The 22,892-nt window shown below is 40.7% G+C and overlaps 2 protein-coding genes and 1 pseudogene across 2 annotated transcripts; all 3 read right to left on the bottom strand.

The window, feature by feature from the left end:
- Positions 1–1,262: 1,262 nt before the first annotated feature.
- On the bottom strand, positions 1,263–1,655 carry LOC117930597 (squamosa promoter-binding-like protein 13A). The gene has a single exon (XM_034851234.1). It carries the CDS (start codon positions 1,653–1,655, stop codon positions 1,263–1,265), a length of 393 nt encoding a protein of 130 aa, XP_034707125.1.
- A 56-nt stretch (positions 1,656–1,711) lies between these two features.
- Positions 1,712–2,622, bottom strand: LOC117930593 (DEAD-box ATP-dependent RNA helicase 39-like). The gene is given in 4 exon segments (XM_034851229.1): positions 1,712–1,810; positions 1,812–2,239; positions 2,242–2,382; positions 2,385–2,622. Coding segments are annotated over 4 exon segments (906 nt in total).
- Positions 2,623–3,252: 630 nt separating this feature from the next.
- On the bottom strand, positions 3,253–5,303 carry LOC117930584 (annotated as a pseudogene).
- Positions 5,304–22,892: the final 17,589 nt, after the last annotated feature.

Genomic DNA, 22,892 nt, shown 5'->3' with positions numbered 1-22,892 from the left:
TTGGTGGGGGCCCTACATAAGTGATTTTTGATTGATTGATTTGATCATCACACTTGATTGATTCATTCTGCTCTATGACATGCTTGAGTTGATTATTTAATTATGTGCTAACCCTTTTTTCTTGATAGCGCATGAAGGTTCGTTGCCCAGGTACGCGCTCATTCTCACTCTGGTTAATTCATATGTATTTTCTGACTCTCATACGTGCATGATCGATTTGAGTATTCATTGGTTTTTTTTTCATTGGTTGCCATGTCAGCTTCATCTTCTTAGTAGAGACCCGACTCTAGGGACTTAGAGGGGTGCTACGGTCTTTACCGTACCTTCCCGATAAGTAACCTGACCCCCGAACCCGATTCGGTTTTTCACAGACTGCCTTTTCCAAATAAGGAGTCACACTTAGGGTTTTTCTTTCTTATTTTGTTTACCCTTTTAAAAATAAAACAAAAATAAGTGGCGACTCCAAGTCATTTTCAAATAATCAATAAAAATTAATTTTTCAAATAAAAAGCGAGCTCGCCATCGAGTGGGAAACGCATTGAGCCGAAATACGGGGTCCACAAATAGCTTTGAAGAGAATGATCGTCTGCTCATTATTCGCCCAACCAATGATACTGTGACGTCCTCAAGGTGGTCCTCATTGCTTAAGGCTCCATATTTCTCTTGTTCTACAGCTTCCAGGAATTCTAGTATCATGCGGAAAATTCGGCTCAAGATAGTTGGAAAGGCAATCTAATTCACGAGAAGTCGCTGGAATTGAGAGAGTAACTTCTTCAACATGTACGTAATATTATTTGAGACATGACATTGGACTGGAACATGGTTAATTTCTTTGACCAGATTATTCAGTCATGAGATATTCCACTCTTGTATGTGAAACGGAATTAACAATTCACTCACAGACTGGTAGCAGCCTCAAATTGGTCAGTAGCCATCAACACGTCCAGCAGTGCAGTAGGTGCGGTTGTTGACGAAATATTAATATACATAAAATTCAAGAGGTCTATTAGGACATCAAGTTTGGTGAGCGTGTGGAGGAACTTGGCGAGAACAAAACAACACTGTTCCAGGCCCTTTCGGAAGATATGAGCGTGCACTTGAATAGCTGGAATAATCTAGGCAAGGAAGCATTGATGAAGACGAGAACAAAGCGTGAGGAATAGTGGGACAATTTCCTGACGTATTCACGTTTGCCAGCAGCTTCTCTTTCCCTCATCAAATTCCTCAAGTGAATGAAACCTGCTGCACTGCTGGCAGAACCTCTATGTGTGGCCACCAATTGTGACTTGGGCGGTCTTAGAATGGAGCTCACAGACCTTATGCCTCCTATGGCACTCTTTGCAATTACTAAGGTCTGAATTGCACCTATCAAGAAGGCAAGAAACAGTCTGGATTCCATTGTTAGTGGCTCTTGCCCTCTTTGATGATCGTGAAGGCAATGGAGAGGCAATACTCGAAAATTTTTGCTCCTTCAACTTATTAGCAAAGTCACTGTTGGGATTACTGACTTGACCAAGCTTCAAATCAATGGAAAAATCCCCTCTAGTCTTATGTACTCCAGGGCTGCTTGTCCCACCAACCACATCTATGTTGGGAATGGCTTCTGTCTCCAATTCAGTCAAATCCCAAGAAGGTGTCTTCAAGTTCCAGTCCATAAAACCTATAATCTCTTGGATACTTCTTCTACTTCTCCAAGCCTTATCACCCACACTCAATTAAGCGTCTCCCTTTCACTCCCTATGTGATCCCTTTGTTCTGCTGGCACCTCACCATGGTAATTGACAGTGAAAATTTGGTTTTCTCCAAAAAAAGTGATCCACAACACGACTAGAATTCAATGTGTTACAAAACACCATTACCTTGTTTCCTTTTGCCAAACTTGGCTCAAGAACCTGTAATAATGCCTCCAGCTTGTTTTCAGAACCCGAAAGTTTGATAAATTCATGGCGAGCAGATGCAATCTTCTTATGCAGTGTTGAAGTGCGCAAATGTACTATTCCCTGAAATTCCTCATCAATCAGCTTTTGCACTGCCTTTGTCATTGTCGCAGTGACCAAAACAGTTTGAAATCCTTGATCATTAGATTTTGATGCACGATTTTTTAATGGAGCAAGAAACTTGCGAATGTCGGGACCAAATCCACGGTCAAACATCGTGTCTACCTCGTCCAACACCAAGTATTTAATTTCACCATAAACCATATTCCCCTCCTCAATATGTTGAAGAACCCTGCCAGGGTTCCAACAACCATATCAATTGGTATATTCAATGAGTCCTCCTGGGGTCTTAGACGACCACCACCACTTACCATAGTGGACCTGAACCGTGCATGATGACTGATAGATTTTGCCACACGAAACACCTGCTCAGATAGCTCCCTTGTGGGCATAGCACAACAGCTCGAGGATGCCCTGGCTTCATTAGCACACCAGAGAGTGCCTCATCCCGTCTTAGTAGCTGAACCAGAGGCAACATGTAAGCGAGAGTCTTGCCAGAGCCAGTGTGAGAACCCAAAACCACACTCCTTCCTTCCAACACAGCTAGGACCCCAATACACTGAATATATATCCTCTGTAACTCTTTGCTCCCACGGACGGAAATAGGAGTAATGATGCACTCCATGACCAGATACCCGAAACAGGAGAAGATGGAAAAGAGAAACATAGCACAAAGTGTAGGAGTAAAAGAAACCCATACAAGCCTCATTCCATATAACGATCAATGAGCTCATATGAGGGTGGATGAAATCTAATGGGTGCCAAACAAAAGACAGAATATGGTTACAAAAATATCTCACGAGGAAAACAAAATAGAAGCAAACCAATCCACAATAAAACCATTAGCAAAATATGAGTATGCTCACCCCCAACCAACAAACATCATCCAAAAATCAGCAGAAACAGAATAGAAAAGTATACCAATAGAAGCTAATAGGGAAACCACAATGAAGGTACCTGAAAATGCTTCTCTTCAGCAACAAATATCTAGAATCCCTTTTAAAACCAATGTTCTCTGGTTCTTCCCCTTTGCTATCCTCCTCTCCAGCTTACACTAATGGCCTCCAAGATTCCATAACAGGTGTCCATTTTTCATTGCTCCTCAATTCCACTACTCTGATTCCCAACAGCCATCCACAAGTCGACAAGTGGCCTTACGAGCTTGTGACACTTGGAAAACATAGGCTGCAAGAAAGTGAGCCCCAAATGGGGGTCTACAGGTGCTCTTCATTCCAGTAAATTCTTATCTCACGGTTTAGTGACAACTCCATAGAATGGAAATTAAACAAATTGGAGCATACCCCGTGCAGTGTAGAATGACATCAGCAAGAACCATACTCCCATCATAAAATATCACGGTACCATCTTTCTGGACGCTTTCTATCTGCATAGTTCTAGTTAATTAATATTAGTACTTTATATTCTAAACCAATCTTCTACATAGCCATATACCAGGGATGAGTACTTTTACCATAGGATGAAGCTGAATATGATGATAGCCAAACTGCTTTCTCAAGACTTCAGCCTCGTCTGATCTAGATGCAACATGAACTTCTTTAGCAACCTAAGCAATGTCTATAGAGATATCCAGAGCACTTGGACCACTCCCTATTAAAATTACAACTTGTTCATTGCATGAAATAACTAGGTAAAACTAACCATTTAAAACCCAAAAAATAAAATTAAAAAAAGGAACAAAAAATAGAAATTGTAAAAGTATTTGTAACAAATGGGTCATTGTCATTTATATTAATTTCTCCGTTCTCTTCAATATGCCGCCCTTTCTTACACTTCCATGGGTGCAATACCAATTCCTAGCTAGACACATGAAAAATGATGAATCACCTAAGAACATAATTATTCAGTAAGGAGTATTGCATGAAAATTGAATGGTCTTGCTATAACTTTCAAGTAAAGGGAATGTTCAAGATGTTAAACTATCAATTTTCTTAGAAGCTTAATCTTATAAAATTTAGGTTCAAAATGTATATCATGTTCTTTAACACTCTCCCCATTCTTAAAAGCTTAAGCTTATAGGATTTGGGTTGTATCAACACCTTCCCTAGTAGACAAACAACTGAAAATTGGGAAAGGCTCAAACACATGACCTCTCCCTGCTAAACTCTGTTAAACTACCAACTTTTCTAAAGCTTAAGTCCCTAGGATTTGGGTTCATAATGTATATCATGTTTTTAAAGAAAGAAAATCAGACATGACCAGAATTGGTGATGTAAGTTCAGTTTAGGCTTATGGCCTCGTCCCTGTAAAGGTCCCATTCATTGTGAATGATTTGCAAGTAAACTACAAACAGGACTAAATGATGCAATTCAATTTCCATGGGCCATCAAATCAAATATAGAAGTTCAGAAGGAGATGATGGCATAGGAAAATACATTGTGAGAGTTGAAACACGATACATACAAGAATTCCCAAACCAGCGATATCAAATCAAAATGATACTTTCGATTGCAATATAGGAAATAGAAACATAAGGAGAAAAGAAAAAAAACCTGAAACGTACAAGATCTCGATAGGGCTCAGGGATACGATAATTGTGGCTATGCATTTGCTTCCCTGGCCATGCATCAATTCCTGAAAAGGATATACATAGCAATGAGAAAAGATAGTGAGACTAGGTGATTTTCACTAACATAGTTTAATTTCTTTACAACCATGCGTTATTTTAAAAATTATGTAGTTGGACACCTAATTCACATTCACTGCGGAAAAAAAAAATGATGTGTCATAGGAATTACCTGGAATTTCTGCGGTACGGGGCTCGGTGTAATGGCCATTGCAAACAACCAAAGCATAAAAAATCTCATCCACATCAACTGCCACGTCATTTTCCCGTCTAGACCTCACCTTCCACTTCCCGTCCTCAACCAACCCAGCATAAACCACTTCTGTCTCGAAGCGGACTAACTCGGTGAGTCCAAACTCAGTGGCATAATCATTGAGACAAAGCAAGACCTCTTGATGACTTGGGAACCTTCTGGAGCCCCTATGGGGTTGATCAGTGGATACGAAAGGGTAGGCTCGAAACCCCATGGCTTCTCTGGGGAGATTGGTGCGGAGGGAGACGTAGAGGCTGGAGTGAACTATGGCTCGAGATGGGTCTGACCTAAGTGGGTCTGCCTCCACGCTGGGGTTGTATACCCATGTGCCACCCAATTGGGCTTGCCGCTCAAACACCACGACCTGGTGCCCTTCTCGGCGAAGCTCCCTGGCAGAAACTAAACCGGTGGCGTCGGCGCCGATGATCGCTACGTTGAGTGATTTGATTTCGGAGATTGTGGGTGACATTGATAATTGACAAGCCACTGCAAAGAGCAGCTACGATAGGCAAGAAACAACTAGTAGGTGAAAAGCTTGGTGCCACTTGCAAGCTGCAAGTGATTTGTGTTTTGAGTTTCTAAAGGATTATAAAAAAGGGGGGAAAACAGAGGATAATGTTTGGCCCAACGATGAAAGTGTCGCGACTTATTGGCAGACACCGACACTCAACATGTCGGCAGCCTTCGACGTGGGATTGTAGACTAATGCGAATTGAACCCATGAAATGCAAGGATGCCCGTGCGACCATGCTGCCTATATTTTAATCCATAAGGCTACATATTTTATATATGCATATAAATATTATATGTATATAAATTAATATAATTTTATATATAAATATTATAAATTAATTAAAATAAAATTACTATAAATTAATTAATTTTAATTTTTCTGTCTTTGATATAATATCTATATAAATTTATAAATAAAATAATCAATATTTTAAATAAAAAATACTTATATTTGTATCTATGGACCCCACATTTCACTCGATACATCCCCACTCGATGGCAAGACTCGCTTTTTATTTATTGAAAATATGATTTTTAGAAAAGATTTGGAGTTATCACTTATTTTTGTTTTATTGTTATAAAGAAACCCTAAGTGTGACTCCTTATTTGGAAAAACAAGTCTGTGAAAAATCGAGTTGGGTCTAGGGGTCAGGTTACCTATTAGGAAGGTACGATGGTGATTCGTAACACCCCTCTAAGCCCTATAGTAAGGTCTCTACTAAATAAAGTGAGACAAATATAATAATTAATTAGGAGATCAATGAATACCAAAATGATTATATATCAAAAGTAAGTCACGATAACAAATAAATAAGCGAAATGAGAGTGAGAGCGCACATTGGCAACATGTAATAAAACGTTATCATGAAACAAAGTTAGTGCACAATGATAAGTGTAAAAATCTCACACAAAACCAATCAAAATCAAACAATATCAATTATGCATTTCACTTGAATTATTTTCAAATAAAATATTATGAATGTTGGGCCTCCAGCAAAGCCCAATTTATTTTGCATGAATTAATATCACAAATTCTATTATTTTGGAATTATGAAAACTGCCTTCATGTTTATTAAAAATAAAGGAAAACATAAAATTATTTTAAGATCAAAGAAAATTTGTGAAAGTGCTTACCTGAAAGGAAAGATAACAAGTTTATTAAAAACGGGATTTTTTGTGACCATAATCCTTAAGGAGGGAAGGAAAATTGAGGACTTCAAATTATTTGAGAACCAGAATGAATCAAAATTATTTGAAAATTGAAATTTAAAAATTTGAGTTTTGAAAATTGGAATTTTGAAAAATGATTTGAAAATGGGAATTTTGAAAAAAATTATTCAAAAATGAAGGTTGTGGAAATTAAATTTGAAAATTGGAATTTTGAAAACTGATTTGAAAAAGGGAGTTTTGAAAATTAAATTTGAAAATTTTGAAGAATTATTTGAGAATGGAAGTTTTGACAATTAAATTTGAATATTGGAATTTTGAAAAATTATTTGAGAATGGAGTTTTAAAAAAAATAAATTTGAAAATTTGAATTTTGGAAAAGTATTTGAAAATTGGAACTTTAGAAAACTATTTGAAAATTGAAGTTCTGAAAATCAAGTTTAAAAATTGGAATTTTGAAGAATTATTTGAAAATGGAAGTTTTGAAAATTAAATTTGAAAATTGGAATTTTGAAAAATTATTTGAAGATGGAAGTTTTGAAAATTAAATTTTGGCATCAAAAGATGAAGAAAAAAAATGATGACATATGGCCTTTGGGTGGGGAAATATCTAATAACATTAGTTGTGTTGCCTCTCTAAAGGGAAATGACGCATTCATTGCATAAATTCTGGTAGCTCATATTACCAGTGGGCCAATAAAACAATTGAAAACTTTCACCCAATCATCTCACCGGCGACATCTTCCTCTAGATCACAATTCGAAAGAACAAGGAAAACCTCAGAAATTGAGCTCAGAACAGCTAAAACTCAGTTGACAGATAGATCCAAACGCCAAATAGTAGAGTGATTATCTCAACAGAACACATATCAGCTCAAAATAACAAAACCAAAGCTAAAGAAAAAAAAAACCCTAAAACAGAAAGTGAGAATTTGGTCATATCTCAAAATCTCATTGATCCGAAACCAAAGCTATGGCAGACTAAGCTTCAAATCACAAATAAAAAAAAACACACAACAAAATGCCATTTTCAAATCAACCCAATTTACAAGTTCGGAAACTGATAGAGACCCGATTCGACAAACACCATTCCACTACTCAATTCATATCAATTATACATACAGAGAGAAATGCAGTAGAATTAGGGAAGAAAACAGAGAAGAAAAACACTTAGGTATAACCTAAATAGGGCAATTAAGGCACCATTGATGTAGGGGTTGAAATAGCAAAGAGATCCAGATTTTTTTTTTTTTTTTTTTGGAACACTCAGTTTTTTTGAATCGAGGCTTGGAGTCTAAGAGAACAACCAGACAGTCTACTTCCTTGTCAGAATTTTCTCCCCGAAGATGTTGGCTAATGAATCTCCCCCACTCATCTCTTCTTAATATGTTTTTCTCTTTCTTTGCCCACTCCTATGTCTCAGTCCAACTTTTCTTTATTTTTTTCTCAAAACGTCCAAAAAAAAAAAAATCCAATTTCCTCTAACTCCTTTTTTTTTTTTTTTTCCCCAGATCATCATTTACCCAGTCTTTTCTTCTTTCACCAAATGTTCCCTGTTCCAACCATCATTCCTTGTTCAGAGATGTCCCTTTCTAAACCACCACCATGGAAAGTTGGTGGTCTTTGCCACACGTCTCAGTAGTTCATTCATGGAAGTTGTCCCTCATTTCTACAAAATGAAAATCCCAACTCTTCCCGGGTGACTAGCCATCATTCTTTGGTCAAATAGGGGTCTACAAATATGCCCCTCTTTGGTAGAGTTCACGAGCAAAATGAATATGAACACTAGTGTGTGGACCCTCATTGGATCCACCAATCGGCGCGACTTGCTATTTTAAAAAGTAAAAGGAAAGCTAGTTTTCAGGTTTTGAAAAATTCGCCCTAGTAAGGAACAATTTTGTTTGGAGTCGCCAATTACTCTTTATTTTTATTTTTAAATGGGGAAAACTTAAGTAAGAACAAAAACCCCAGCATGACTCTAATCAGAAAAAAAAAAAAAAAAAAAAAAACGGTCTGCAAAAACTAGACTCCAGGTCCGGGGATCAGGTCTGCAAAAAAACGGTCTACGAGGTAGCACCCTTCTAGGCCCGGAACTCGGTCTCTACTGATGAATTGGGTATATGGGAGCATATGAGTCAAAGATCAAACAAACCTTGGGCTAAACAATTGACATGAATCACATAGACCCGTCTAGTGTTCGGCATGCATAGGAAATCAACAATCAGAACAATAATGTGTGCTTGTGGTCTCCGGCCATGCGCTGTAGATAAAGTGAATCAACAAACACAAGCATGTAGTAGGTATTCATGATCAAGCATCAAAGTTCACGCTTAAAGAGGAAGTGAATGGAAATGACGACAACCAATTATTTTATTCCTTACACATTCTCCCAAACAACAATTCACCAATCTTCAACATCAAACCAAACCAAACCAAACTTACCCTTAATGCCTTTAGCTTTGAAGTGGGTCTATTCTAATTCAGTTCAGATCCCATTTAAAACTCTAAAGAAGGCCCACAAGTGCCTTGGAGCCTAAGGGCAAAAATAGGGGTCAAAACATGCTAAAACGGGGCTGGTCATGCAGGGGCTATTGAACCGGTTCCCGACCAAATCAACCGGTTGATAAAAATTCTGAAATCTTAACAAAAAATTCCTCAAAGAAAAAGGAATCCAAAAAAATAAACGGCGCTTAATTCCGAGCCTGGATATGGGAGAACATGTTGAAACAATGCAATGTGTTTATAAAATGGGGCTGGTCATGCAGGACCGGTTGAACCGGTTCCTGGCTAGTCAACCGATTGATAAAAATTATTAAATTTTAAAATCAAATTACCCAAAGAATAAAGAATCCAAAAAAAGAAATGGCGCTCAATTTCGAGCCCAGATGAGGGAGAACCGGCCAAAACAATGCAATGTGTTTATAAAACAGGGCTAGTCATGCAGGACCGGTTGAACTGTTTCCAACTAGTTCAACCGATTGATAAAAATTCTGAAATTTTAATACTAGATTCAAAAAAGAATAAAGAATCCAACAAAAGAAACGAAGCTCAATTCTGAGCCCAGATGAGGGAGAACCGACCGAAACAATGCAATGTGTTTATAAAACGGGAGAATGATTCAAAATAGATTTTTAACATGAACAAAATCAAATGGGATCAATGGCATCAATTGAATGAAGATCATGGAAAACACACAAAGAACCCATTTCAACATAACAATTTGTGGCTCTTTCCGTCCACACCAATCAATAAAGCATTAAGCATTCTAAAACGACCAGAAAGAGGAACCGAATGCAAGTAAGAATTTTGTGAGGAACCAAAAATGTACCCGAAGAACCAGCCTTTGAGAGGTGCTCCTTAGCTTCAAGTGAGATTGATTCTTCTTCTGCAAAATCCGCTCAAGACCGGTGATCATGATTTCTTTTCCTCCTTTCTAAAGCAGACAAAAATTCCTTTTTTTTTTTTCTTAAGATTTTTTTTTCTTTCATTTCTCGTTATCTCTGTTTTTCTTTAAAAACCTTTTCCAATTTTTCCCTCATACCTCTTTTTTTTTTCCTTCTTCCTCTTTTTCTCTAGGTCACCCAAACCCTCAAAGACTCTTAGGAATTTTTTCCCCCACGTTTTTCTTAGTTCGCTCTTCCGTAGTGTCTCTCTTAGGATATTCTTTTTTTTTTCCCCAACCCCTCTTCCTTTTTCTTTCTTTTCAAAACCTCTCAAACTTTCTTTCTCAGCATCTGCACCACACCATTTTCTTCCCTCTTTAGCTCTGGAAATCCAACCCCTTATCTTTGGAACACCCCAACACATTTAGTTCTCATTTTCTCAAGGTGGGCAGCTGCCCCTCATAACTTTAACATGCCTTACCCACCAAGAATCCACATGGATTCAACATGGGTTACAATCTCTCCACAAAATGGCCCAAATCGGACCTAAAACTATTCCCCAAACCTATCTGGAGCACTCGGGCTCAAACCAGCCATAAACAAATCATTCAAAGAGTAAAAAACAGTGTCGTTTACTAGCAGTCCCAACGAACCGGTCGACCGCCTCAAAAAATTTGTCCAACCGGTTGAGCCGGATGCCCATTTGGTCGACCGGTTGAGAAAAATTTTGAAATTTTAATAGAATGTTCCTTGAAGAACAAGGAATCCAAAAAAAAATGGTACGCGATTCCAAGTTCGGATGAGGGAGATATGATCAAAACAAGCCCAGGTGCTCCGTATTCAAACCTGCTCCTACGAACTCCAACTGAACTTAAGTTTTTTGGGAGACCTCACTTCCTTCCTTTAGCATGATGTGAACAACTAAGGAGTTGGCCATGATGGCACTCCAAAATGAACCACACACTCGCACTACATTGGATCGCAGATGAACTTACACAAGGTTCAAAAATCGATTAAGCCTAAAAGGGGGGCCATGGCGGTGCCATACGAAGAGATTGGATGCATGTGACACCCTTAAGATAAATGCAAGTGTCGAAGGACAAAATTGAGGGTCTACAAATATGCCCTTCTTCAGTAGAGTGAATGAAGAAGTGAAACGAGAGTGCGAAGTGCAAACTATGAATGAGTGAAATGAACTCTAGTGAAGAATTCAAATGACCAACAATTTTGTCTCCACACAACAATAAAGAAGGCTAAGGGAAATGAGTCATGTTGAGTGAATGAACTAGGGGATCCAGGCACAATGCCGAAGAAAGCTAAAGGAATCTGGATTCGATGCCAGAGAAGACTAAAGGAAATCACGCGATACTGGAAAAAATTAGGAGATCCGGACACGATGCCAGAGTAGACTAAAAGAAAATGGATCAAGTTCGGGCGAGTACCGAAAAAGGTCCGGGCTAGTACCGGAGAAGGGTAGAATTCGGGCGAGTACAGAAAAAGGGTCCAAGCGAGTATCGGAGAAGGATAGAATCTTGGCGAGTACCGAAGAAGGGTTCGAGCGAGTATCGAAAAATGGTAGAATCCGAATGAGTATTGAAAAAGGGTAGAATCCGGGCGAGTACCAAAAAAGAGAAAGAATCCGGGTGAGTACCGAAAAACCTAAAAAAACTAGCCAAGCACAACAACACAAAGAAAGAGTGTGTATACCCCAGTATGAACATGAAAACGCCACTAAATGATTCGAATAAGCAAGAAATCAAACATCTCAATCACGAAAAACGAAAGGGTATGCCTCAGCGTGACGTCTAGAAAATGCCAATAAATGACAAGCGAAAAAATAAGAACACCACTAACAAAATGGAAAGAAAGGGGGTATGCCCCTATAAGACAACTCAAAAATGTGACTAAAGGTGAAAAGAAAGGGTTATGCCCCAATCTAAGATATCCATACCATGTCAGAATCCCATAACCGTACATATAGTCAAAGTAAGAAAGTTGAAAACATCACGAACATTCATTCCTAGAACAACATCGACTTTATTCTGCAATATCCAATATCCACAAAAAAAAAACTGATAGGAGGTATGCCCCAGTGTGTACATCTAATATGCAAGTACCTTGGGAAAAAAACAACTCTGAAATATATCACTGAAGACCTAATCGTCTAGATAAGCGAACATGACAAAGTATGGGGTATTCTTTAGTGTCCACACCCACTGGGTCGACGAATACGCATGAATCTAATCCCGGGCCATCTCTTAAAAGCAAGCTGTTGTATGAAGAAACCAAGATGAATGTGTGGGCCTATTCAAACACTGATGCTAAGCGTCACCTGGTGAAATGGGTTGTCTGCGTCCCAATGTAAGAACTGATGCCATCATGCAAGAATAGGGGTATGCCATAGTATGAATATAACAAACCAGCAAGCGGAGGGGTCCTGGACAGTCTCGACTCTCTACATCATCTGTCTCTGATCGTGGACCAAAGGCGAAGAGATGAAAATGAAAAACAGTATGCGATCCTTGATATCCCTCAAGAAGTGGAGCCTTGTCGGCATCCCGTACTTCAATTAGTAAACGGAGCTTGTCCGAATGAAATGCGTCGAAGCAAACACGAGATCTCATAGCCTTAGGGTGGTCTTATGACTCAAATCATAATGAAGGCTATTGGTAAAAGGTGAATGAAACAATGAGAACAAATGCCCAAATACCCAATAGATAATGCCAAGCTTTTGTGTGAGCAATGTCAAATCTCGGAGGACCATGTGAGTAAAGTGACTCAACTTTACATCCAAACGAACAATGTCTAACCACAGGTGATGTGCACCAAAGAACACGTCGTTCATGAAGCGAGACGACGATCGACGAGGGTAAAAGAAGATGAAAAGGGATAAGACAAATGATGAATGAGTGTAGAAGAAAATGAAGAAACAAGTTGGGATGAAAGTGTAGCAATGTGTGACAATGACGAACAACTCATCCCATGAACGCCAAATCGAAGCAAGTCACTGTATGACGGGAGTGGTGATATAGATAATGATCCAAGGAACCTAGTGCAAAGGAAACCCAAACCTCACTCCTAATATGTCTCCCAGATCCATGGAAAAAAGGATCGTACAATGCTCTCACCGACTCTCAGAAGAATAATAAGTCTCTCAAACCCAAAATGACCTCTGATGATCAAGCCGTGATATTGTCGGTAAACCATGCAAACCCAAATATTAATGACATGAACATCGAAGGAGCACAAGTTTTTTTTTTTTTTTTGTGCGGAACAACCGACAAAGTAAGCCAACGACCATACCAGCATGATCTAAAAAATGTACCTCAAATCCCAAACCCAAATGGTCTCCTCAAACTAAAACTCTTGGATTAAAACCTAAGGGTGGAATGAAGGATGTGACAAGCCTAACTTGTAGCTTCGGGACGAGAATGCGTCATCATCACATAAGGGAAGATAGAAACGAAAAGAATCGAAAGCATAGAAACAAAACTCAAAGACAGACAAAGTGAAGATGCATAATGTAGGAAAGAAGAAATCATGAATGACCCAAAAATGAAACAAACGAACAATGACACAATGGACTCACAATACTCACCGATCCAGACAATAAATGCAAAGCGCACAAGAGGAGGCCCCCAACCCAGGTGAGAAAAAGTATGCAAGGCTAAGTGAACTAATAGGTCATAATGAATTGTGTGAGACTCAACGGGCTAGCAATGAGATATATCAATGTGTGGGTGTGCAACAGGGAATATGGCTACTCAAAATGATGGCCACCCATTCTCTGACCATGATCTCACGTGTAAAACTTCTTCAGCTGATCCACATTGACTGTCTCTAAAAACTGATTTCCGTTCAGATCTGTCAACCAGGCAGCTCCATCTCGGGTCAAATCTCAAATAACATATGGCCCGCTCCAGCTCGGTCTGAACTTGCCTCTAGGGTCGTTGATCAATCCTCTGAGGACCTTCAAAACTAGGTCACCTTTCTGGAATTTCCTAGGTTTAACCCTCTTCTTGAATGCACGGGTCATTTTCCTCTGATAAGCCTAAACATGATACGTTGCCCTTAATTTCCTCTCATCTAGAAGGCTATGCTGATCATAATGAGACTGAGTCCACTCGGTCTCGGATATTTGCTACGCTAATGCTATTCTCAAAGATCCCATCTCAATGTCAATAGGTAGCACTGCTTCCATACCATACACCAAGGAGTAAGGCGTAGCTCCGGTAAAAGTACGAAAATAAGTGTGATAAGCCCATAGCGCGAAAGGGAGCTTTTCTGACCAATCCCGATAAGTCTCAACCATTTTTCTCAAAATATGCTTAATATTCTTATTCGCGGCCTCAACTGCCCCATTAGTCTACAATTTATATGCAGACGATCTATGATGCTGAATGTCATACTCCTGAACCAATGTATCCACCTTGCCTTTGAAATGCACCCGTCTATCTGAGATCAACTCATAAGGGACCCCATATTGGCAGATAATATGCGATCTGATGAACTTGGCTACCTTGGTCGCTGTCAATTTGGTGTAAGAAGCGGTTTCCACCCACTTGGTGAAGTAATCAATGGCTGCTAAGATGTACTCATTCCCGCTGGAAGACTTGGGCAAGATCTTTCCAATAATATCAATACCCCACACTGAAAATGGCCAAGGGGATGTGAGTGCATGCAACTCCGAAGGTGGCATGTGAATGAGATCACCATGCATCTGGCACTTTGGGCACCTTTGAACGAACTGACAATAATCTGTCTCGATGGTCAACCAGAAATAACTTATCCTCATAATCTTTTAGGTCAACATGTGTCCTCCCATGTGTGGGCCACAAGCTCCTACATGAACCTCTCTCATCACTCGATTTGCAGATGCACGGTCTAGACATAACAACAATAAGCCATCGGGTGATCATCTGTACAATGAGTCTCCGCAAATCACAAATCTAGTGGCTAACTGCCTCAAAGCTCTCCTATCCTTGACAGTGGCTGACTCAAGGTAAGCGCCACATGACATAAACTGATAAATATCATGGTACCATGGTAGTCCATCATGATCCTTGATATCTCCAATCAGACAACAATTACCTGGTGCGGACTTGGTCTCAATCAGCAATGGTCGCACAGTCACTCACATAGGGATCTCAATCACAGAAGCCAAGGTGGCTAGCGCGTCGGCAAACTGATTTTATACCCTAGGCAAATGTATATATCTCAACTCCTCAAACTTATCAACCAACAAATCCAAATAAGCATGATAGGGTTTCAACTTCTCATCCCGAGTCCTCTAGATATCTTGAGTCTGCTAAATAACCAAGTTGGAATCTCCGTGGATTTCCAACTGTCTAACTCCAAGATCGAGCGTAGTCTCTAGACCTGTAATGCATGCCTCGTACTCAACAACATTATTCGTCAACCGGTGATGATCAGAGAATGCCAACCGGATTGATCTGGGAATATGATCACCCTGAGGTGATATCAATAGGATGCCAATAACAAACTCTGATTGATTGGCGACACCATCAAAGTACAACCGCCATCATGCAATACTAGTCACTGAGACAAACTGCTCATCAGGGAAATCATCGTCAACAGGTCTGTCATTAGATATTGGTAAAGAAGCCAAATAATTTGCAACAATACTCCATTTTACTGATTTCTGGGTGACATACTGAATATCAAACTCTATCAGTAGCACTAACCATCTCATGAGCCTACCAGTCAAAATAGGCATGTCAAACAGATATCTCAAAGGATCTAATCGCGAGATCAATAATATGGAATACTCGGTTACATAGTGTCTCAGCCTTCTGGTGGCCCAAGCCAGTGCCAAACATAGGCGCTCAATCATAATGTATCCGCACTCATACTCGAGCATCCTCTTACTCAGATAATAAATGGCTCACTCTTTTCTTGAATCATCGAGCTGAGCTGACATGCATCATTTGGCAATGTCCGATACTAACAAGTATAGAAGTAGAGAACGCTCTGGCGTAGATGATACTAAAATTGGAGAAGAAATGAGACACTCCTTAGTCTTCTCGAAAGCGCGCTAGCAATCATCATCCCAAACTGTAGGCTGGCTTTTCCTCAGAAGACGGAAGATAGGCTTGCATATGTCTATCAATCTGGCAATAAAACGACTGTTATATTGTAATCTGCCAAGAAAACCTTTGATCTCTCTTTTTCAGTCCTCAGAGCAGGCATGTCAAGTATGGTTTTGATCTTCTCCGGATCCATCTCTATACCACACTCACTAACGACATACCCCAGCAATTTCCCAGAAGTTACTCCAAATGTGCACTTCTTGGGATTCAACCTTAACCTGAATTGCCCGATCCTCTCAAAGAATCTCTGTAAGGCTGCTAGGTGGTCTGTCCTGTCTCGAGACTTCACTATCATGTCATCCACATATACCTCAACATCTTTATGCATCATGTCATGGAATAGAGTAGTAGTAGCTCTTTGATAGGTGGCCCCTGCATTCTTCAACCTAAATGGCATAACACGGTAGCAGTAAGTACCCCACTTAATGATGAAAGAAGTCTTCTCCATATCCTTTGGAGCCATCAAAATCTTATTATACCCAGAAAACCCATCCATGAATGATAGCATCGAATGCCCTATAGTACTATCAACCAACATATCGATGTGTGGGAGGGGAAAATCATCCTTAGGACTGGCCTTGTTCAGATCTCGAAAGTCAACACAGACTTTAACTTTGTCATCCTTTTTAGGAACCGGAATGACATTAGCTAGCCACTCAGGATATTCGACCACTAAAAGGAAACCAACACTGAGTTGTTTCTGAATCTCTTCTTTAACCTGCAAACTCCATTAAGGGTGTAATCTCCTCAATTTCTACTTAACTGGTCTAGCATGTGGCAAGATGGGCAAGCGATGTTAGACTATAGAGGGATCAAGGCCTAGCATGTCCTCATATGACCATGCGAACACATCCAGGTATGACCTAAGCAGGTCAATCGGCCTACTCATCTCATAAGGAGATAAGGAGGTGCCAATCTTCATCTCCCTGGGCTAATCAAAGGTCCCAAAATCTATCAAATCAATGCTACCAGAAACGGGTGTTACTTTCTTTTCCTCCAAATCTAAATCAAAATCTGACTGATCACTCAATGGACCATCTGGGTCTCTCACATCATCAACATCATGTATATATGTCGTGGGTGTCGATGGTACAATCAAAGAAAAATGCAGTGACACAGGTGAATACTCGAAAACACTCATATCATTATTATTTCCACCAGCCACATCATCAAAGCGAGTGACAAACTCGAACATAGTGTCAAAAGAAAGAGGTGGGTCCATAGAATCGGAAAATCCCTCAAAAGTAATAACATCAGGAGTAACAACAATAGCAGAGTCATCATCATCTATCTCAAGCATAAAAGTCCCAAACATATCCAAAGTAGAATGAGGCCCGTGCGGGGCTACATCCAGAATACGGCCAGTGTCAATCATATTCATCTCGTCTGTGCAAACATCATAAAGATTCACATCATCAGTGTCAATCACAAAAACTCCGAACAAATCAAAATCAAAGTGGGGACCGTGTGGGATTGTATCAAGAATACGACCTACCCCTATCATGTTCATCTCGTTGGTACAAGCATCAGGCAGAGTCACTCCATCAGCATCAATCACAGTATCCATAAGTATATCATAATCAGAAATTGCATCCGAGAAGCATACGGAGAACATGCTGGCTCGATCAGGCGACGGGGGTGCAACTGTCTTAACATCAAGTGTATTAGGGATCCCGATACCCAAATGCATCTGCCCCAAGGTCCGTTGGAAGTTCTGAACCTCAATAGCCTTTGAAATACAAACGATCCCCTCCATGTGAGGTGCATGATCTAAACCTCTAACAAAGTAATCAGTCAACTGAAAGGTGTACGAGCGAAGGGGGTAATCAAATGGAACCTTAAACAAACGGGCCCTTACTCTATCCTTGCGCAGTCGCGCCATGTAACGTGCATCCTTCTCCGTAGGAGTGTTACCTAACCCATAAGGTGTGTCATGATCAACTGTGAAAGTAAACTCGCATAGTCCATACTGGCAGCGACCCAATCCCAAGCTAGGCAGATAAGACATGCCCCTCATCTTGTTAAGCACCAAGGTGCTACTGTACTGGTCGAATGACATAGGCACCATATCTCTGCTATCATTTTCTAAACTGATAACTTGAACCTCATCAAAAGTAAACCCGGTCAAATGCAAGTCATCTTCATTGTGACTAATCTGTAATACTGGCTCGGAAGAAGTGACAACATGCCGGTCAGACTATATCGTGATAATGCGACCCTCATGTATGAACTTCACCTTCTGATGAAGGGAAAATGGTATGGCACTAGCCTCATGAATCCAAGGACGACCAAGAAGCAGGTTAAAGGATGTCTGAATCCTCAGAACCTGGAAAAGCACTGAGTATTTGACTGTCCCAATCATAACATGTGCAGTGAGAGTACCCATAACTATCCTCTGAGTCTCGTCATAAGCTTTGATGGTCTGTGTAGATGGCCCAAAATCAGAGGGAGAAAAGCCAAGGGCAATGGTTGTAACCAAAGGACAAACATTCGGGACAGAGCCGTTGTCCAGCAAGACTGTCGCACTCGATGGCCTGAACATGTAACATTGATATACAAATGGTGAATGTGACCTGACCCCTCTAGTGGCAAGTCATCATCAAAAAACACAATGCACGTAGCCCTATCAGTTGTCAGAAACTGAATCAACCCTTCTAGGATGGTAGCAATATCAACTCTAATATGGCCAAGGGCTCTGACCAATGCATCTCTATGTGTGCTAGATGAGGCCAATAGGCTCCAAATGGATATGCGAGCCTACGAAGTGCGCAACCGCCGTAAAATCTCGTCATCCTCTCTCTTAATCTCCTCCCTAGCAGTTGTACCAACAAATGGCCTATCGACAGGTGGAGAATGTGCTACTCTCCCGCTCTGTGTGACTATTTGAACATCTCTATGAGCAGGCCCATACTCCTCTAGGAACAGAATGAAAGGTGTCAAAGACGGTGCGTGCTGCAAATATCCTTGTGGTACTGATGGTCGTATAAGAGTCCTGTCTGGGGCCAACCTGAATGGCTTGGGAACCTGTTGGTCTGAAGTATATCCAATGAAATCTGAGTCCTCATACAAACTGATTAGTTAAGGAGCCTCTCCATTCCATTCCATCATAAATACATCACCCTCTATATGCTCAACCAAATGGGTTCCCCCTAGGGGGAAGTACAGCTCTAGTGTCAAGAGTAGGTAACGGGTCTGTGATCACTACGGGTCGTCCCAAATCAATCAAACCCTGATCAATCAAGTCCTATATAGCACGTCTCAGTGCTGAGCAACTGTCTATATCATGGCCCGTTTTTTTATGGTAAGCATAGTGAAGGTCTGTCCTGAATCTTGGTGGGATAGGCTATAATGATGGTCTGGGTGGTAACGGGGCAATCAACCCCCCCTCAACCAATCTCTGAAATGCTCTGCTCAATGGCATCCCAAGCTGTGTGAACTGTCTAGCTGGCCTCGACGGAGACGGTGCTCTATACTGATGGAACTACATGGGTGGCCTTTGGAATGCCTATGTAGCATATAACTGGTTGTGGCGATGGATGCAGATAAGCAAGCCCTACTGGCCTAATGGGAATAGCTAGCCTATACTGATCATGTTGTATCATCTGATAAGAGGTATCTGAAAATTGCCTTTGAGTCTAAGGCCGACGCGGAGACCTATGCCCCATCATACCAATGGTGCCAACATTTGATGGTTTGGGTCTTAACCTCGGCTTCTTCCCCTTTGAGTCTTAGGGGGAAGAATCTGCTCATAATTCTCTAGATATACCCTTCTCAATGCCATAGAGGGCCTGCACTAAGGAGCCAAAGTCTGTCTGCAGAAAGCCCATGAGATGTCTAGAGTAGCGGGGCTGAAGATTGCGCATAATCATACTGATCTGATCACGCTCTGAGGGTCTGTCAATAATCTGTGCTATCTTCTCCCTCCAACGAGAGATGAATGAGATAACTGTCTCATCCGGCCTCTGTCTGAGGACCTCTAACTCTCTCCAGGATACATCAACTACGGTATTGAAGGAATATTGTCTAAGAAACTCCTGTGCCGGATCAATCTATGTCCGGCGTCATGAGGGGTCCAATGAAGCAAACCACCGTTGGGCGGCACCACTCAGGGACAAAGTGAACAACATGATCATCTGTGTCTCGTCTAACCTATGCCCGCGCATAACATCACTATGCAACTGCAAGTGAATATGGGGGCACCCGATCCCCGTGTATCTCTCACTGTCCAGCATGCGGAACTCAACCGACAAAGCTGCAACCGGCAGGTCATCATACCCATCCCAACTCATGACTATATTGGTGACATGTGGTGACCTCATCATTTGCTCAATCCTCCTAATGCGGGTCTGAGTATCATCTGCAACCCATGTAGGGGCCATAATAGAATGTGGAGTAGTCTTAGTTTGACCATGCAAGACAAAGACCCCTGTCTGTGGGGCTGACTGAACTAGGGGTGGTGGTGGAGGTGGGACTATATAGTTCAACTGTATGGTAGGTCCAGATGGTGGTGGTGTGGAAGAATCATGTGGGGTGGTCCCCTGAATCGATACTGGTGGGGTCCAGTTCCAGTTAATCCTCTGACCCAATCCTAAAATAGCATCTCTGAGTGACGCCATGGTATCTGTAATATCTGCCAATTGGTCAATAGTAGCATACTGCGGGTCCATATCTCTCTGAACTGATGTCTATCCTAACTGGCTACATTGGTCTAATCCTCTAACAAGTCTACCTTCAACCCTGATCCAAGCTCGAGAACCCAGGTTGGTCTCAATCAACAATCCTACAAAATAAAAGGGGTATGTCAATCCCCGTGACTACCAATCCTGAAATCAATTTTGTAATGTAATCCCACGACTAAATCCTTCGAGGGAATGAACTGTCATGTGATGTTAATAGCTAATCTAATACATGGTTCCACGGGCAAGAACAAGATTCTGACATGGTGATACCTCAAGGGTAAGGTGGCTCAAAAGCCAACAACGGGAAAAGGTAAGTCCTAAAAGCTCGATGATAGTACCCACAAAGGGGATACACAACCTATGATTCTAACCAACAATCAAAGTGACACTTTGGCCACTCTAATCATCTAAGCCTATCATGAACCGCAAAACCAAGAACAAACAACAACGAATAAGCATACCACAACCAATCAGGTGAACTCACAGGCAACAACTCACCACAAGTGCAAGTCAAATACCAACCAAGTAAGTGATCACCAGTCACCTATAAAGCCTAAGAGTAAATTGGTCAATGAACCATGTGCTCCAATATACCCAACTCAAGTTCAAGTTTGATCCTCTTATGAAACTAGAGATTCTGGGTTCGATCCCCAGAGGAATCGCCAAATTGTGTGGACCCTCACCAAATCCACCGACCGGCACAACTCGCTATTTTAAAAAGTAAAAGGGAAAGCTAGTTTTCAGGTTTTGAAAAATTCGTCCCAATAAGGAACGGTTTTGTTTGGAGTTGCCACTTACTTTTTATTTTTATTTTTAAATGGGAAAACTTAAGTAAGAACAAAAACCCCAGCGTGACTCCAGTCAGGAAAAAACGGTTTACAAAAACTAGATTCTAGTTCCGGGGATCAAGTTACCTATCCGGAAGGTACCTCTTGTGAGGTAGCACCCCTCTAGGCCCGAAACTCAATCTCTACTGATGAACTAGGTATATAAAAGCATATGGGTCAAATATCAAACAAACCTTGGGCTAAACAACTGACACGAATCACATAGACCCTTCTAGTATTCGGTATGCATAGGAAATCAACAATCAGAACAATAATCCTTGCTTGTGGTCTCTGACCATGGGCTGCAGATAAAGTGAGTCAACAAACACAAGCATGTAGTAGGTATTCATTATCAAGCATCAAAGTTCACGCTTAAAGAGGACGTGAATGGAAATGACGGCAACCAATTATTTTATTCCTTACATATTCCCTCAAACAACAATTCGCCAATCTCCAACATCAAACCAAACCAAACTTACCTGACCCCTAATGCCTTTAGCTCTAAAGTGGGTCTATTCTAATTTAGTTCAGAGCCCATTTAAAACTCTAAAGAAGGCCTACAAGTGCCTTGGAGCCTAAGGGCTCAAGCCATAACAAAACTAGGGGTCAAAACATGCTAAAACGGGGCTGGTCATGCAGGGGCTGTTGAACCGGTTCCCGACCAAATCAACTGGTTGAGAAAATTTCTGAAATTTTAAAAAAATATTCCTCAAAGAATAAGGAATCCAATCAAAGAAACAACGCTCAATTTTGAGCCTGGATGGGGGAGAACCGGTTAAAACAATGCAATGTGTTTATAAAACGGGGCTGGTCATGCATAACCGGTTGAACCGGTTTCCGTTCCGACCGGTTCAACCGGATGAGAAAAATTCTGAAATTTTAACATCAGATTCCCTGAAGAATAAATAATCCAACAAAAGAAACGACGCTCAATTCCAATCCTGGATGAGGGAGAACCGGTCGAAACAATACAATGTATTCATAAAATGGGTCTGGTCATATAGGACCAATTGAACCGGTTCCCAACTAGTTCAACCGGTTAAGAAAAATTCTTAAATTTTAACAGCAGATTTTCCAAAGAATAAAGAATCCGAAAAAAGAAACGGTGCTCAATTCCGAGCCCAGATGAGGGAGAACCGACCAAAACAATACAATGTGTTTATAAAACGAGAGAATGATTCAAAATAGATTTTTAACATGAACAAAATCAAACGGGATCAATGGCATCAACTAAATGAAGATCATGGAAAACACACAAAGAACCAATTCCAACATAACAATTTGTGGCCCTTTTCATCCACACCAATCAATAAAGCATTAAGCATTCTGAAACGACCAAAAAGAGGAATCGAATGTAAGCAAGAATTTTGTGAGGAACCA

Source organism: Vitis riparia, chromosome 2 (assembly GCF_004353265.1).
Source record: "Vitis riparia cultivar Riparia Gloire de Montpellier isolate 1030 chromosome 2, EGFV_Vit.rip_1.0, whole genome shotgun sequence".
In the NCBI taxonomy this organism is placed as follows: domain Eukaryota; kingdom Viridiplantae; phylum Streptophyta; class Magnoliopsida; order Vitales; family Vitaceae; genus Vitis; species Vitis riparia.
This window is presented reverse-complemented; position numbering and strand designations above follow the sequence as displayed.

Excerpts from the sequence above, each read along its gene's own strand:
- LOC117930597 (XM_034851234.1), bottom strand. The coding sequence starts at position 1,655 with ATGGACTGGAACTTGAAGACACCTTCTTGGGATTTGACTGAATTGGAG.